Source organism: Hippocampus zosterae, chromosome 18, assembly GCF_025434085.1.
Source record: "Hippocampus zosterae strain Florida chromosome 18, ASM2543408v3, whole genome shotgun sequence".
Taxonomy (NCBI): Eukaryota; Metazoa; Chordata; class Actinopteri; order Syngnathiformes; family Syngnathidae; genus Hippocampus; species Hippocampus zosterae.
Window position 1 is genome coordinate 13,703,236 of NC_067468.1, and position 15,334 is coordinate 13,718,569.

The 15,334-nt window shown below is 47.1% G+C and overlaps 1 protein-coding gene across 1 annotated transcript in view; it reads left to right on the forward strand.

Moving 5' to 3' along the window:
• The window catches only part of dym (dymeclin), a 34,693-nt gene extending 21,068 nt beyond the window's left edge, over positions 1–13,625 (forward strand). The window contains exons 15-17 of the mRNA XM_052051293.1: positions 664–846; positions 2,803–2,916; positions 12,480–13,625. Coding sequence (XP_051907253.1) covers positions 664–846; positions 2,803–2,916; positions 12,480–12,629 — 447 coding nt within the window. The 3' untranslated portion in view covers positions 12,630–13,625. The remainder of the gene's footprint in view (positions 1–663; positions 847–2,802; positions 2,917–12,479) is intronic.
• Positions 13,626–15,334: the final 1,709 nt, after the last annotated feature.

Consider the following 15,334-nt stretch of genomic DNA (forward strand, 5'->3'; position numbering starts at 1 on the left):
GGCGGCAGTCTTCCGGGGCGTTGACGCGTGATGAACCAGAGTGGATAAACGGAAGAACAAACATGTTCCTTTATGAAAAGCAGAAGGATTGATTTAATATTCATTCATTCATTTGTCTTCCGAACCACTTGATCCTCACTAGGGTCGTGGGGGGGTGCTGGAGCCTATCCCAGCTGTCTCCGGGCAGTAGGCGGGGGACACCCTGAATCGGTTGCCAGCCACTATTTTGATGATCAAAGTCCAAGTCTGAAAGAATAATGTGATGGTACTTTTTGTACAGGGCAGCTTGCGAAACCGTTTTTCTCTTCCAATTAAGCGATGTCTGCCTCAGGCTGGGCTTTACACATAAAATATCACGTTAACCAAGAAAGAATTAATAGTACGAACCCCAAAAAATCGACTGCAGCGGGTGGTGAGGCCTTTATTTGTACAGAGGCGTTTTTGGAATATTCAACTATTCTGCGGCATTTTACGGTTTTTGTTAAAGCGACAGCTGGCTTGGCAAATGAAATCATTTTGCCTTTTGTCTTCTTTTCCCTCTTCGACCTCCAAAGTACAGCCATTAATCTCTCTGGAAGAAATAATTTACAAACACCATTATACGTGGAACCAGTGTTGTGGGAAGCCAATTAACCTTTTATGTCCTCCTCTCCCCCCCCCCAGGCTCAGGACTTGAATGTGATTGAGGAAGTGATCCGCATGATGTTGGAGATTATCAACTCTTGCCTGTGCAACTCTTTGCACCACAATCCTAACCTGGTGTACGCGCTACTCTACAAGCGGGAGCTCTTTGAGCAGTTCAGGACGCACCCGTCCTTCCAGGACATCATGCAAAACCTGGACACGGTAAGTAACCCGCATAAAACCCGCAACCGCCTCAAGGTCGCCTCATTTTAGCCGCAATCATTTCTCGCTAACGACTCATGCTATCATACACTGACATGACGCCGAGTTAGTTCATTGACTGACACTTGGGGGGGGGGGGGGTTAACTAAAATGACAAACGCGTTTGACTGAGACATGACGGACACATCAGAGCGAGAACGGTAGCTTCTTTGGGTATTTCTGTCAACGGAAAATGACATCGCAGTTGCTTTGGGCTAACAACCAATCATGGCTCAGCTTCAAAAAAGAGGGGAGCCGTCATTGGTCGTTACCTGAGCGCTTAGCAACAGTGATGGCAAAATGGCCGCCCCCTGAGATGGTTCATCATAATTTTAAAAATAAATTCAAAAAAGCCCTTCTACACATGAAAGGCTAGCACCGAATAACACTTAATCCTCCTGTTGTTATTCTCCATCTTTTCTAGGGCTATCATCTTTTTTTTGGTCCAGCCTTGGTTCATTAGGTTTATTTTTTTGGTAGTATTTTATTGATCAATTAATCAATCCTGCCCTTGTGTGCATAAGATCAGTGTTAACAATTTTCGATTTGCGCTTATGTTGGCGGCAGGCAGCCGTCACTCACGACTTTATTAGTTGAGTAGAAAAAAAGCCAAAGGAAGCCAAGCAGTCGTGTTCATGTGAGTCCGTGCGCGTGTTTGTGTTTGTGCAGGGGGTTGGGGGTAGGGGGGGGGGGGGGTCGTTGCGGCATAGCACATCGCCATAGGCACCGCTCTTATTATCCATAAGTATGAGGAAGCCTGCTTGCTGGAATCCCTCGGTTAAGTCTGCTTCCCCGAGGCGATTCTCCAAAGTCCCCCCCCCCCTCTCTCTGGGTGCAAATTCGCGTGCATATGTGATGCTGGATTGAAGGAACTGCTCCTCTAAATTAACCCCATATGGGAGGCCTTCAGAACTGATGAGGAGATTAGTATTTTGCTGTAGACGCACAGAATGCTCTTGCGGGTTTCGGTTTGAAGAGAAGAAACGTCGCATGTGGATGTGTTTTGCGCCGTCGGTTGGACAAATATATATTTCGGGGCGATTGGTTAGGGGAGCATGAAAAGGATTCAGTAAAACTGAGATTTTTAATGATCAAATATTATACATATCTCCGGGGTAGAATGTAGCGCAGCGGTGCAAACATCAAGAACAGCGTGCGCTTGATCCCGTGTTTGGGATGCAACCCACCAGGCAACACATCACGGAGGGAATAGTTGGTGAGTCTGGAATCAGAAATGCCAGAATCATTCATACTTCAGCTCATGATGTGCAAACAATAAGGGTGTTCCGATCAGGGTTTTATGCTGCCGTTTCCGATTATCCGTGAGTGAGATTGGCCGATTTTCTGTTTTTCAATTTTTCAAAATTTCAAAAGAGCTTTTTTGTGCACCGCCCGCGTTCATTATCTGGCAGGCTTTTCGCTTTTGCCTATGCAAACGCACGTCACGCATTCCACGTCAGCATGAGCGCATCTCATTGGCCGTTTACATCCTGAAATCTGTGTTGTTTTGCTTTTGGACTCTTGACATGACCTCCGAAGGCGAAATGCATCGCAGGGATTATTTTCTGTGAAGTTACTGCCCCGGGTACTTATCGGTAATCCTTGTCATGAGTTTGGTTTCATTTTTTTTTTTTTGACCCAGAAGTGTTTTTCATATCAACATTTCTTGGAGCTCAGACTTAACGAGCGCATTGGTTAGTCGTCGACGAAAGCACGCTGCGACTTTCGTACAAATGCGTGTTATGTCGCCACCACCGGAAAACAAAACCCAGGACCCCACCCGTAACCGTAACCCGTTTTTGACGGAGATCAATTTTGACAATGTCGTCTCTTCAATTCATGAAATGTTCCTTTCCTAGTCGATTAAACACACTTGAGTTCCTTTTTTTTTTATAATCTCCTTTGCAACCTTTCTAGGTGATCGCCTTCTTCAGCCAGCGTCTGGAGCAGGCCGGAAGCGATCTGTCCGTGGAGAGAGTCCAGGAGGTGATCATGAAAGGAGCCCAGGCCCTGCCTACAGACAGGCTGAAGGTAACGCAAGCGCCCCAGAGCAGCCCACAATCACCATTCATGCGTTGGGACCGCGGCGGTGACTTGGCACCATAAAGTTGCGCAAACAGGTGGGAAAGGCATTACGGTAGAGGAGAGATGGAAAGAGCCATTGGGACATGTGACAAAAGGCCGAACCCCGGTCTCATTAGCCATAACGCCCATCTCCCTTCCGTCCCTACTGGCCCGCTCCATGCGAACATATAATGAAATTTCAAGGAGATGGGATGGTGCCGAGGGGCACTTTGTCACGGGCACATGCGATTGGGTGGGGGAGGGGGGGGGTTGAGGGCTAGGGGGTGGTGTGCGGATATAAATCTGCCACAATGCCTCGTTACCCAACACTCCCACCACTCCTGCTGGGTTTGCCAACCCCGGCCCCTCCCAGAGCTCCGCCATTAATCAGCGAGGAAATATGTATCCAGTCTTTTCCCCACAGCGCGCTCGGCTCCGCACAGCCGCTGAAGCTCTTAATTGCGTGTTTCATCATTCCTTCCGTGTTTTATACCCGCCGCGGGGGCATTTGTCTCGCTGGCGTTTGGAAGAGGGATGGCACACGCGGTGCTTGCCATCGCCACCTACGCTCAAGGTGACGTAGCCCTCGGTGAGCCGCGTGGACGGCTGCGCTGTTGTCCTTCAAGCCCGCTGTGTCTCTCAGCCACGTCGCTCTAAAATGGACGACGCGGATACCGACAATCAAACATTGCACCTTTTTTAAATCAATTCAATAAAAAAAAATCCCTCCATCCATCCATTTTCCGAACCGCTCAATCCTCACCAGGGTCGCGGGGGTGCTGGAGCCTATCCCAGCCATCTTTGGACAGTAGGCGGGGGACACCCTGAATCAGTTGCCAGCCAATCGCAGGGCACAAAGAGACGAACAACCATCCACGCTCACATTCACACCTAGGGACAATTTGGAGTGTTCAATCAGCCTGCCACGCATGTTTTTGGAATGTGGGAGGAAACCGGAGCACCCGGAGAAAACCAACGCAGGACCGGGGAGAACATGCAAACTCCACACAGGGAGGCCGGAGCTGGAATCGAACCCGGTACCTCTGCACTGTGAAGCCGACGTGCTAACCACTGGACTACCGGGCCGCCCTCAGTGAAAAATGTCCACCAAAAAAAAAAAAAAAAAAACTATTAGGAAAGTAATACAGGAATCCCGCCCTGTGAATTTTGTTCAGAAGCAAGGTAGCGGCGGCAGTTATCCCCCCCCCCCCCCGTTTCCCTATTTCCCCTCATCATATGTGGGGTCCCTCGCACAACGCGCAGCCAACAGCGCTATCCTCGTAGGTCCACGTATATGCTTCATATACTTTGTTTTTACGTCCGCACGTGCGCTTCGCCCCCTCACGTTGACGCGCCACCCTCGTCTAAGTCCTTTTGTACCTCTAGAGGGCGCCGTGAAGAGACAATTTGGCCAATGTCTCCTCCGGGAGACACGGGCCACGATTTGATGGTGCCATCGCTCAAACAAACAGCTGTCTCTCTCCGCACCTCACGCACGCCTTCGTCTGATGAGCTCATTCGGCCACTCGGGGCCCCCCCCCAGCGTGAAAATCCATAGGCTGGATGAATGTCGTGTGGAATCATCAATGAATTGGTAATTACTGCTAAAAGCTCTTGGCAGCGAACGCGCACAGGATGATGACAAAATAGCGGCGAAGGATAATCGTTAAATTGGGTCCGAGATGGTTTGACTTTGAGGCTTGCTGGCGTTTGCCTGAATTTATTCGGGCTTCTTGGCCAGTTTTTGGCGTTCGTCCTTCACGAGCCTTTTAAGCAGCAAGCGCGACAAGTTAAGTTTCACCCAACCCGACGCCTTCATCATCATAACTCTTGATTTCGCTGGCAAAATATCGGAAAATCACGTTTGCTTCACGATTTTTTGACTGCAACCTTTTCTTTAGGTTTGATCGATGAAACCTGCTCGCAGGTTAGAATTTGATTTACGGATCATAACATTGACAAAAAGACGACTTTTATTCCTCTTGGAGGAATTTATGAAGGTCTCTCCGTGCCAGTTTTGCTTTTGCACAACGGATGACTAATCATCGCTTTGTCATAAGCATTCTGAGTCATCTTGGGAATGTCTGCGGCACCCCGCACCGCTTTTTTTTTTTTTCTTTCTGCCCATTGAAAGATTAGACAGAAGTGCATTTTTCGACATGAAACGACCTTAAAAGCATTGACGTTTCAACACCGACTTGTCACAGTGTTCCCAAAGGCAATTCTGTGACGTTAATAGTTTTTGTCCAGATCGCTAACTGACAAAACAAACTTGTTGTTCGCGGTCGGCGGGCAAACTGTTGACAGAAAGACTACAAGACGCCTGTTAGTTTAAAGCACGCCCAAAAAAAAAAAAAAAAAAGCACAAGTTTGTCCAAATTGAAAGAAAGTATTAAAAGGCGACCACCTCGGCGACGACCCTCCCTCAGTCTCGTTGTTTGTGGGTGTGTGTTGTTTCAGTGACTCTCATGGGCCGCGGCTGTGGAATGTGTTGTTTAGGCCAACTGAAATCTGCCTTATTGAGCAGCGATAACCGACAGACTCTCTGGCTCCTGAGGATGGGCTGGTGGGGGGGGGGGGGGGGGCTAGTTTGTGGGCTTTGCTCAGTACCTGCTCCTCTGTCAAACCAAACATGATTAGCCAATCAGGCGTAATGATCCGTCACTCTAAGACAGGCTCTACGAAACTTTGGGTCTGCAATTTTTTATTTTATTTTTTTAATTAGGTTGCCGGGCGGCCCGGTAGTCCAGTGGTTAGCACATCGGCTTCACAGTGCAGAGGTACCGGTTTCGATTCCAGCTCCGGCCTCCCTGTGTGGAGTTTGCATGTTCTTCCCGGGCCTGCGTGGGTTTTCTCCGGGTGCTCCGGTTTCCTCCCACAATCCAAAAACATGCATGGCAGGCTGATTGGGCGCTCTAAATTTTTCCATCGGTGTGAGTGTGGGCGTGGATGATTGTTCGTCTCTGTGTGCCCTGCGATTGGCTGGCAACTGATTCAGGGTGTCCCCCGCCTACTGCCCAAAGACGGCTGGGATAGGCTCCAGCACCCCCCGCGACCCTCGTGTGGTTTAAGCGGTTCGGAAAATGGATGGATGGATAATTAGGTTGCCGACTGTCAGTGCACAACTTTGCTAATTTGTCGATCGTCCAGCTGCAGCCCAATTTCAACAGGGCCACATAAGACAAACAAACGCCTCACTTTTCCCATCTGGAAAAAGCTATTCGAAACAATAATGATTTCAGTTAGAGTTACCTGCTGAGCTCATTTCAGCTCTGTTGCTAACCAAAATAGCAGCACACGCCGAAACACATTCACAGTCTCACGGATGTATTAAAGAGCGGAGTCTTGTTTTTTTCTTCTCTATACCGGGTGTCAGCATGTGGGTTTAAAATTTAACACACGTCTGTTGGACACAGTAGCGCTCCTGCCAATGTACACTTTATTTTTTGGGGGTGGGAGGGGGAAGTATTTTTAGCCAGGTAGAAAATGCTGCAAGGCATCGCCATAAACACAATTGTCATGGAAACGAGCAGCCGGGACGTCACTATTTTGGAGTGAATGTTTTTTTTTTTTTTTTTTTTGAAGACGCTTTCGCTGGTTACAAAAGGCGTGATCTAACAGACTAACATCGTCCCTGCAGTCACTCTGCCTTCATTTGAGTTGAAATTACACAAGTTGCATGACTTCAGCCCATTAGGCAATCTGTTCACAGACACAAAAAGGCCTGCCAAAGAAGTCAAAGTGACCTTTTGTCATTATGAAATGATCTCACACAAATGATCGCAAGGTAAATTAGTAAGCCCTCCAGCGCTGTCGGAAAGGAATAGATGATTAAGATGTGAAGATGATAATAAAAACAAAGATGTTAGTTAACGGCGCAGATTGCCTGACAAAAGAAAAAAAAAAGTCAAATCTCCTTTTTGATGCTTCAATTTTGATGCCATGATGCTTGGCTAAGTGAGACGACTTCTTAAAGTTTTTGTTGATTGGCAGTTCGCGCTGAGCGTAATGTTGAGCGGAACCAGAAAACAAATTCGAGGATTAAGCAAAATGAGCGTTTTGTATTGCATCCATTCTCGCTACGAGACAAACACAAAGCAGATGGTAAAAAATCGTCATGGCAGTCCGTCCTGAAGCAACCATGAATCTATTAGTCTGATGCGGTTTGAATACAGAATCCAGTTCCTCGTGACCGTGAGCCTTGCAAGATTAGTAATAGACGGGGCTTGTTTTGGACAGATCACCGTGCTCCGCTTGTGGGTAGTTTGTTTTTGACAGATTGCGCTTGCCTTTGTGTGTGTGTGTGCAAGCGTTTGAGGTTGTTTCACGCTTGCTCCACAGCTCGCATTCTTCTCTGTCTAGCCCAGGTCTTGATAGCACAGCACAGGGGAAGGGAAGGGAACACGGCGTCCCTGAGTTGAAGACATGAGGCCAGCCGGTCTGTGTCCAGAGGCGAGGGCACGCAACGAAACAGAAAGTAGCACAGGCCAAGTGGGCTGAGACAAACTCCCGCGAGCGCCATATCACCATATTTTGCCCGCAGTGACAGTTTTGCGATACGGCGACGATCCGTCAATATTCTCGAGGACAAACATCGACGTTTGTCCGATGAATAGCCCGAGACCACCTCTAATGGTTTTACAAGCATGAAAATAACGAAGAACGGAATGGAATTCTTTTCACTTTGCTCAGATGTTTGTATCCGCGATGAACTCTCAGTGTGATACGATCGTGATCGTTTTTTGCCAGTGATAACACCTCAAAGCAATGGTCCATCCCCGCGGTGCCGCTTCTGCTCACCCAAAATTACCCACGCGACGGACATCTTCTCCATTTCAAGTTGGACACTGGGGGGGTGGGGGGGTGGGATTGTTTTGCCCTTAAGGCAGGCATGTCCAAAGTCCGGCCCGCGGGCCAAATCCGGCCCGCGGTCGAATTTCATCCGGCCCTCGGCCCCCGTCATAAAATCAGTGCCGTCTGGCCCGCAGGTTGGGCGCAATGGAACACGTGTTGCATTGACTGAGGTCTCGTAGACTGGTGAGTGATGTTTCATAGAGTACTGCTTCCCTCTAGTGGCTAAATGAGTAATAGCATTCACTAAATGAGTAATAGCATTTAGACACTAGAGGGCATCACTCACGAGTTAACAAGACATCACTCCGTGTTTATATTGACTGATATTTCAAATTCCTGTTTCAAATGAACCAAAAGAAATTCTTAAGATTGTTGAAATTAAAATAAAATGGAAATGTGAAACAGACTGGCTTACTAAAATTTGTTGAACAGTATTGTTGTTCAATGTAAAGAATGTCAGCCAAGGTCGGCCCCCCGACATTTTACCACATAAAATCTGGCCCCCTAGGCAAAAAGTTTGGACACCCCTGCCTTAAGGCCTCAAGTTGTTGGCTCATGACCGAGTCAAAGCCAATTAGCAAGGATGGGCTTTTGTCTTGACCGCGTTCTGACTCCATCAGTCTTTGTTGAAACAAAATGAACGCAAAAAATATTTTGTTAATACAATACAATACAATACAATACAATACAATACAATACAATACATGCTGATTAAATAGTGTTGACTGAATATCGGTACTAAGACACACATTGAATAGAAATAATTAAGGGCTAGCTAATACTGTACTGTCAAAGGTAACGTAACCGGTATGATGCTAGCATTCTCGTCGCTATTTGTATGTTGCTAGCATTCTCGTCGCTATTTGTTCTTCCTGCGGTAGCTGAAGTCATAAAGCTGTCCTTTTGATAAGACGTTCGTTTCGGTGGCCTAAAGCGCATCTTTCCTGCTCCCATTTCTCTCTCATGACAGCTTTGGAGATTAACCGCTGGCCGGCCGTCATGGCGGGACGCCACGCTTACAGCTTGTTATCATTTTGGGAAATGGGCTTGGCCAGACATCGGAAGCGCTGATTTGTTCCATCTGTTCCTAAAAAACACGAGTGGCGTCCCGATGATGAGGCGCTCGTTTTCACTGTCGAGACACTCGGATGATTCAAAGCAGATCAAATTCAAGTATTTGAATTAGCGCAAAGGCTTGAAATGCAACATATGTTGGATGTCGACCGAAATCATCTTCTGGAAGCAAATCCCCGGCGACGTGAAAATGCTCAGCAAATCAGCGTTGGTAGCTGCTCGAGGTGCAATGATTAATCGACACGCGACCGATGATCAGATTAATCGTTTACGGACCTTGTTTGAGTTAAAATTATCCATATACTGAGAATTTCAGGGGCAGCCCGGTAGTCCAGTGGTTAGCACGTTGGCTTCACAGTGCAGAGGTACCCGGTTCGATTCCAGCTCCGGCCTCCCTGTGTGGAGTTTGCATGTTCTCCCCGGGCCTGCGTGGGTTTTCTCCGGGTGCTCCGGTTTCCTCCCACATTCCAAAAATATGCATGGCAGGCTGATTGAACACTCTAAATTGTCCCTAGGTGTGAGTGTGAGTGCGAATGGTTGTTCGTCTCTGTGTGCCCTGCGATTGGCTGGCAACCGATTCAGGGTGTCCCCCGCCTACTGCCCGAAGACAGCTGGGATAGGCTCCAGCACCCCCCGCGACCCTAGTGAGGATCAAGCGGTTAGGAAGATGAATGAATGAATGAATGAGAATTTCAGCCGCTCAACTGCGAATGTTGTCAGGTTTCTGTCGTCCTCCTTTAAAGCAGACAGATTATCTTTGTATTGAATCGAAATAAAAGCAAATAGAATTTCTCGCAGACATTTTTTGGAACATTACACTTTGAACATTACAATTAATTTTGACAATTTTATTACCTTTGGTATGTGGAAATCGAGCAATCCAAATTAGCTTCAGACACACACACACACAACGTATCCCATCGCCAATCTTTTTTATTTGATTTATTTTTTAGTCCCATCTTCTGAGAGTTGCAATTTTCTCCCCAAATTGGAGGAAGCCATTATGGGCGCTTGTTATAATACGACAGACAAAGTCATTGTGACCTAAATTCACATTGCAGCAATGTCAGCCACAAACTAAATCCAATATATATCTTGGTCCATTCATGATACACTTCATACTGGATGGCCTCTGCCAAGCATGCCGGGCAAGGGCCAACTTGCAGGCCACTGCAGGTAGGCGCAAGTAGGGCATCAATAATATACGAGCGCCTGATTATATTCTGCTGCCTACACTTGCATACAGTATAAAGGAGCATGCCGGTCAGTCATCAGCTGTGGTGAAAGACGCGCTCTATTGAGTTCTGCCTATCGCTATTCGCCGCGACACTATCGCTATCATAATGACCCAGACACCGGGTCTACTGGGGTCACAGGCCATATGCCAGAAAACCTCTGCACACACACACACACACACACACACACACACACACACACACATTGCGCAGTGTTGACAATGCAGGGGCGCTATTATCCGACGGCTGTTTGTGCACAGACGGCTGTCTCGTAGACACCAGCTCATCAAATGTTCCACATCAGTCGCTCTATACGTTTCATCGCCGAAAACCGTATTGTGGTGACATTTTTGTTTTTTTACTTTCAGTTGAGTTTTGGGGGTGGGGGTGGTTGGAATCTCGGGCATAATCACCACGTTACAGACGACCTCACCAGTTACACGAGGTCACAGAGATAATTGAAGCGGTATTGAGAATAAGCGCTCAGTCGACCTGCAGGACCCCCTGCCAGAGGGGCTCAAAACATCCCAATTTGGATCATCACCAAATGGCGCAACTTGTGTGGATGCGTCAGAGTTGTCGTTAGCAAGATTCATGCATTATTCAGTAAGAAATGAATGGCGAATGGTGAAACTTTGCTTCTTGGCAAAATATGAGGCACAGAAATTCCGTTGGTTCCGCCTCAGTCTATGTCTCACAAAATCTAGCCCGAACAGGATGAGTGTATTTTTTTTTTCCACAGAATTATTGACTGGAATGAATAGATGAGCGCTATATGAGCGTCGGTTAGCGAGAAGGCTACAACGGTGCCGTAGGAACGCCACCACAAACAGAACCCCCATCTATCTATGTAATATAATTTCATTTCTTTAAGGATTCCCAACCCCCGATATCTAACTCAATTTCCGTCTCTTTATTGACACCCGAGCCAGCGTTGTTTGTCGTCCGGACTGCCGTGTAAATAGCACAACAATGCGTGTATGTGTGTCTACGAACAAGTGTGGTCCACACCGAGCCAGACCGGTGGGAGTCTGACTGCTATTAGCAAGTAATCATGTAACTCGGCACCTCGCCGCCGCCGGCGCAAACAATAAGGTCAAACTGTTGTGCAAAATGACACCGCTCTGTGTTGGGTTTCATTTTATTACACCCCCCCCCCCTAATCCCAGATGCGTTTACCTGTTCATGAACACGGGTCAGACACATCGAGCAAAGTTATTTCCTCTTTATTTCCCCCGCGGATGAGCCACGCGTCGCCGCTTTTATTTGGCCGACGGTAGCCGTCGAGCGCGCCGGGGTCAGGAGGCGGCGGGGGCGCATTAGTTAAGAGGTCACTCGTCGGACCCCGGAGTTGATCCGTGTCCCGCGGGAAGCTGTAAGCAATTTAACCTCAGAGTCAGGTGGAATTACATCTGCCACCACTGTAGTAGCTCATGAAGAGTGATCACTGAGAAGCCGCCGGCTGAAAATCTACCTGGGGGTGGGCAGCCAGACAGGCAATTCTGTACAAATTTATAGTCTCGGTCTGTCAATACATGTGGGTGTTATTTTTATTATTTTTGATGTTAAAAAAGGGCGGCGCGGTAGTCCAGTGGTTAGCGCGTCGGCTTCACAGTGCAGAGGTACCGGGTTCGATTCCAGCTCCGGCCTCCCTGTGTGGAGTTTGCATGTTCTCACCGGGCCTGCGTGGGTTTTCTCCGGGTGCTCCGGTTTCCTCCCACATTCCAAAAACATGCATGGCAGGCTGATTGAACACTCTAAATTGTCCCTAGGTGTGAATGTGAGCGTGGATGGTTGTTCGTCTCTGTGTGCCCTGCGATTGGCTGGCAACCGATTCAGGGTGTCCCCCGCCTACTGCCCGAAGACAGCGGGGATAGGCTCCAGCACCCCCCCGCGACCCTAGTGAGGATTAAGCGGTTCAGTAAATGGATGGATGGATGTTTAAAAAAAAAAAAGCTGCTAGCTTTGTTCTGAACATCCCATTAATTAAAAATAGCTTTCATCGCTCAGTGTAAGTTACTTGAACTTTGGCCAGGCACATTTAGCCAATTACAGATGCAGGCGGCCGTGTCGTTTGCGCAAACGGGGAAATAGCTCCGTCGTTTACAAGACGGACTCAACTTTGGCTAAGGATATACTACGGTCATACCGAATGATAACGTTTGCGTGGATAGGTTTGGATATGTGGTATGTACAGTTTTGCAAGTTTTTCCTCCAAAGTCACCGCCAGGATTTTTATGCTTTCTATTGAAACGCCGAGACGCGAGACCTCGGGAAAAGGAAGATTTCCGACTTTTTTTCCCCCCAACGGGCCATCCCACTGCGCGCACCCTAATCACTTTCCCTCACATCCCTCTCATTGTCTAGAAGTTTCCAGAGCTGAAATTCAAATATGTGGAGGAAGATCAGCCTGAGGACTTCTTCATCCCGTACGTGTGGTCGCTGGTCTTCAATTCGGGAGTGGGTCTCCACTGGACGCCGCAAGGCATCGAGCTCTTCAGCATGGACTCCGGCTGAGGCCGGGGGGCCGGGGGGGGTGTTTTGTCCCAGTACAGACTGACACTTTGTACTAGCGCGCGAGTGTGTTAGTGTGTGTCGCTTTTTATAGGACGCCGCTTTGGAAGTGCCTCAACCTTGTGCTACAGCGGTGTCGCGGCGCAACCTCATTATGTCGTAAACCAAAACAATCCTTCTGGCTTCACCGCTGGGAATCAACCCGGGGGAGGAATGGGGCGGGGGGGGGGGGGGTGCATGACCTGTTTCCACAGCGCACATCATGCTAAAGCTTCCCATTGGTGGGCTGCATTACGGAGACCAGCGACCGATGATAATCCTGGTTGTTGTTTCTCATTTAAAAAAACAAAAACAAAAAAAAAAGGTCAATTAAAACACATGCAAAGAGGACTTGATGCGTAGAATAACTTATTTACAGATGCACTGGATTTGCAACAATATATGCATTTCGTGAATATGGAGAGTAAAATTCTCACTTTTATAATGAATTAGCTTTTTTTTTGTGTGCGCGTTTGGCTGTTGTAGGAGCTTTAGGTCCACACTGAACAAAAAAAAAATAATAGAAATGCAAGAAAGATTTCAAAATCAGCTGTTCCCCACTCTGCACGAGGTATAAGCCATTTTACTGTTTGTTGGGGGGGGGGGTCGCTTTTTTTTACTGTTCAGTGTGCCCCTCATTCTCCTTAGCACCGTTTCAAAGTATTTGGTCTGTTAAAATGAAGAATTTAACAACCCACCCAAAGTCAAGTTTTTCAGTTGCAGTATAGCAGGGCAAGTGTTTCGACCTCTTATCTTATTGTTTGTCTCTTTATATGCATGTTTGGCGTTTGCATTTGATTATTTATTGTCTTTTTGTTTACTTTTTAATAAGTGGGCCCCTCGCCATGTATGAACAACAAAATACTTATTACTCAATATACATACTTGATAAAAGCATATCAACGGGTGAATTTTACTTTTCCAGATGGGGCTTTGAATAAAGACATCAGTATCAAAGCAGCGGAGCCTTCATGTCACATGTTGAACAAAGTGAAACACAGTTTGGATCAATGAAACTCGAATTCATCTATTCCTGGATCTAGCTATATAACCATCCTAAAATCGATTGTAATATTTGTTTTTTTTTATTTTAATCCTTTTACGCTCACCGAACTGGTGTCTCATAAACTTTTCCAACTTGATGTTCTTCTTGCCGACTAAGGCTGCAGCCAAGGAGGAGGAAAGTAAAGAAACCATCGGCGAGGGAGGTAAAAAAGGCCACAATGGCCGCCACTTCCCTAGAGAATTTTATGCCATTGTATGGATTTTTCTTTTTTTTTAACATGGTCAAGGACAATGCTAATGCTTCTCTCTCCAGAGTGGCCCACTCTCACCTGCTCGCAGCTTCATTACGCGGGAGGGGCGATTTGTGCTGGCAGATGGCTGAATGGAGGCGCTTCCAAAGTGACATGGCCTCCTTGCGCCGCCGGGGTCACCTTACCGACGGCTCCCGTTTCATGTGACGGCAGCAAGATGGATGAAGACGCCGCTCGGTTTGGTTTCCTCCCGCAAGGTGGATGTGAAAAGCTGTAGCTACATAGGACAAAATAGAGCAGGGAAAAGTCAGCTCAATGGGGATTCTTTGCCATTCTTGCGTGATGTCCGGCTTCAGTTCAATAGTTCGGCGACTGCTTTGCAGTATTTTACGCTTCATGGTGTGCCACGCAAGTTCAGTGGGAGACAGGTCTGGACTGCAGGCAGGCCAGTTTAGTACCTGCACTCTTTTACGACAAAGCCACGCTGTTGTAACGCGTACAGAATGTGGTTGGGCATTTTTTTTTTGCTGGAATAAGCATGAGCGTCCATGAAAACGATGTTTCTTGGATGGCAGCATAGGTTTTGTCCAAAATCTGCAAGCACCTTTCAGCATAATGGTGCATTCGCAGATGTGTAAATTATCCAATTAAATTATTCAGCTGTTTTGTTTTTTTTTAGACACGTCACAAGGAAGCAGTGACAACTCAGACGAATGCTGAGGTGACAGCCGAAACTCTCAGCTCGGTAAGAGTTCTTTTTTTCTTCTAAAAAAAGACCCATGTTTGCTAAAAAAAATAAACCGTAAACCTATTTCAACTAAAACGAAGAACAAGATCAACGTCATAGCGTTCGCCATCACCATGTTTTTCTCCAATTTAAAAACCTCAGCGACAGCATCGGTGCCTCCAGCAGAAAAGTTTCTGAGTGAACCTAAAACCTGTAAGAGTCAAGTGAGAGCTCTCCTGCTATACGCCACCAACATATGCTTCTTCTCTCTCATAAGGCAATGTCGAGGAATGTTAATTACTGTATAAGGTTTTCTAATTAAAGCTTTAAGTAAATGTGTGTAGTGTCTTTGTCTCACATATATAAAGTATAAATACTCTTTACATATTTTAAACATGCTGGTACCCACATAGACGAATATTCGGGGGTGGGGGAGGCGCAAATGCTAAGTTGCGGTTTTTCACCTTTCGCACACAGGGGGGAGTTGGTGGGGGGGGGCGTCTGGTCACAATTAACTGTGCAAAACGTGGGATCACTGCGTGTGTATATTAGGGTAGAAATAGTGTGTTGTTGAAATAAACTTGACTTGCTTCGTGCATTGCCAGCATTCCAAGAGAAGACTAAAGAGGAAGGACAACATGGAGTCACTTCCACAGAGCTTTCCCCCTTGGTGACTGATTACTTCC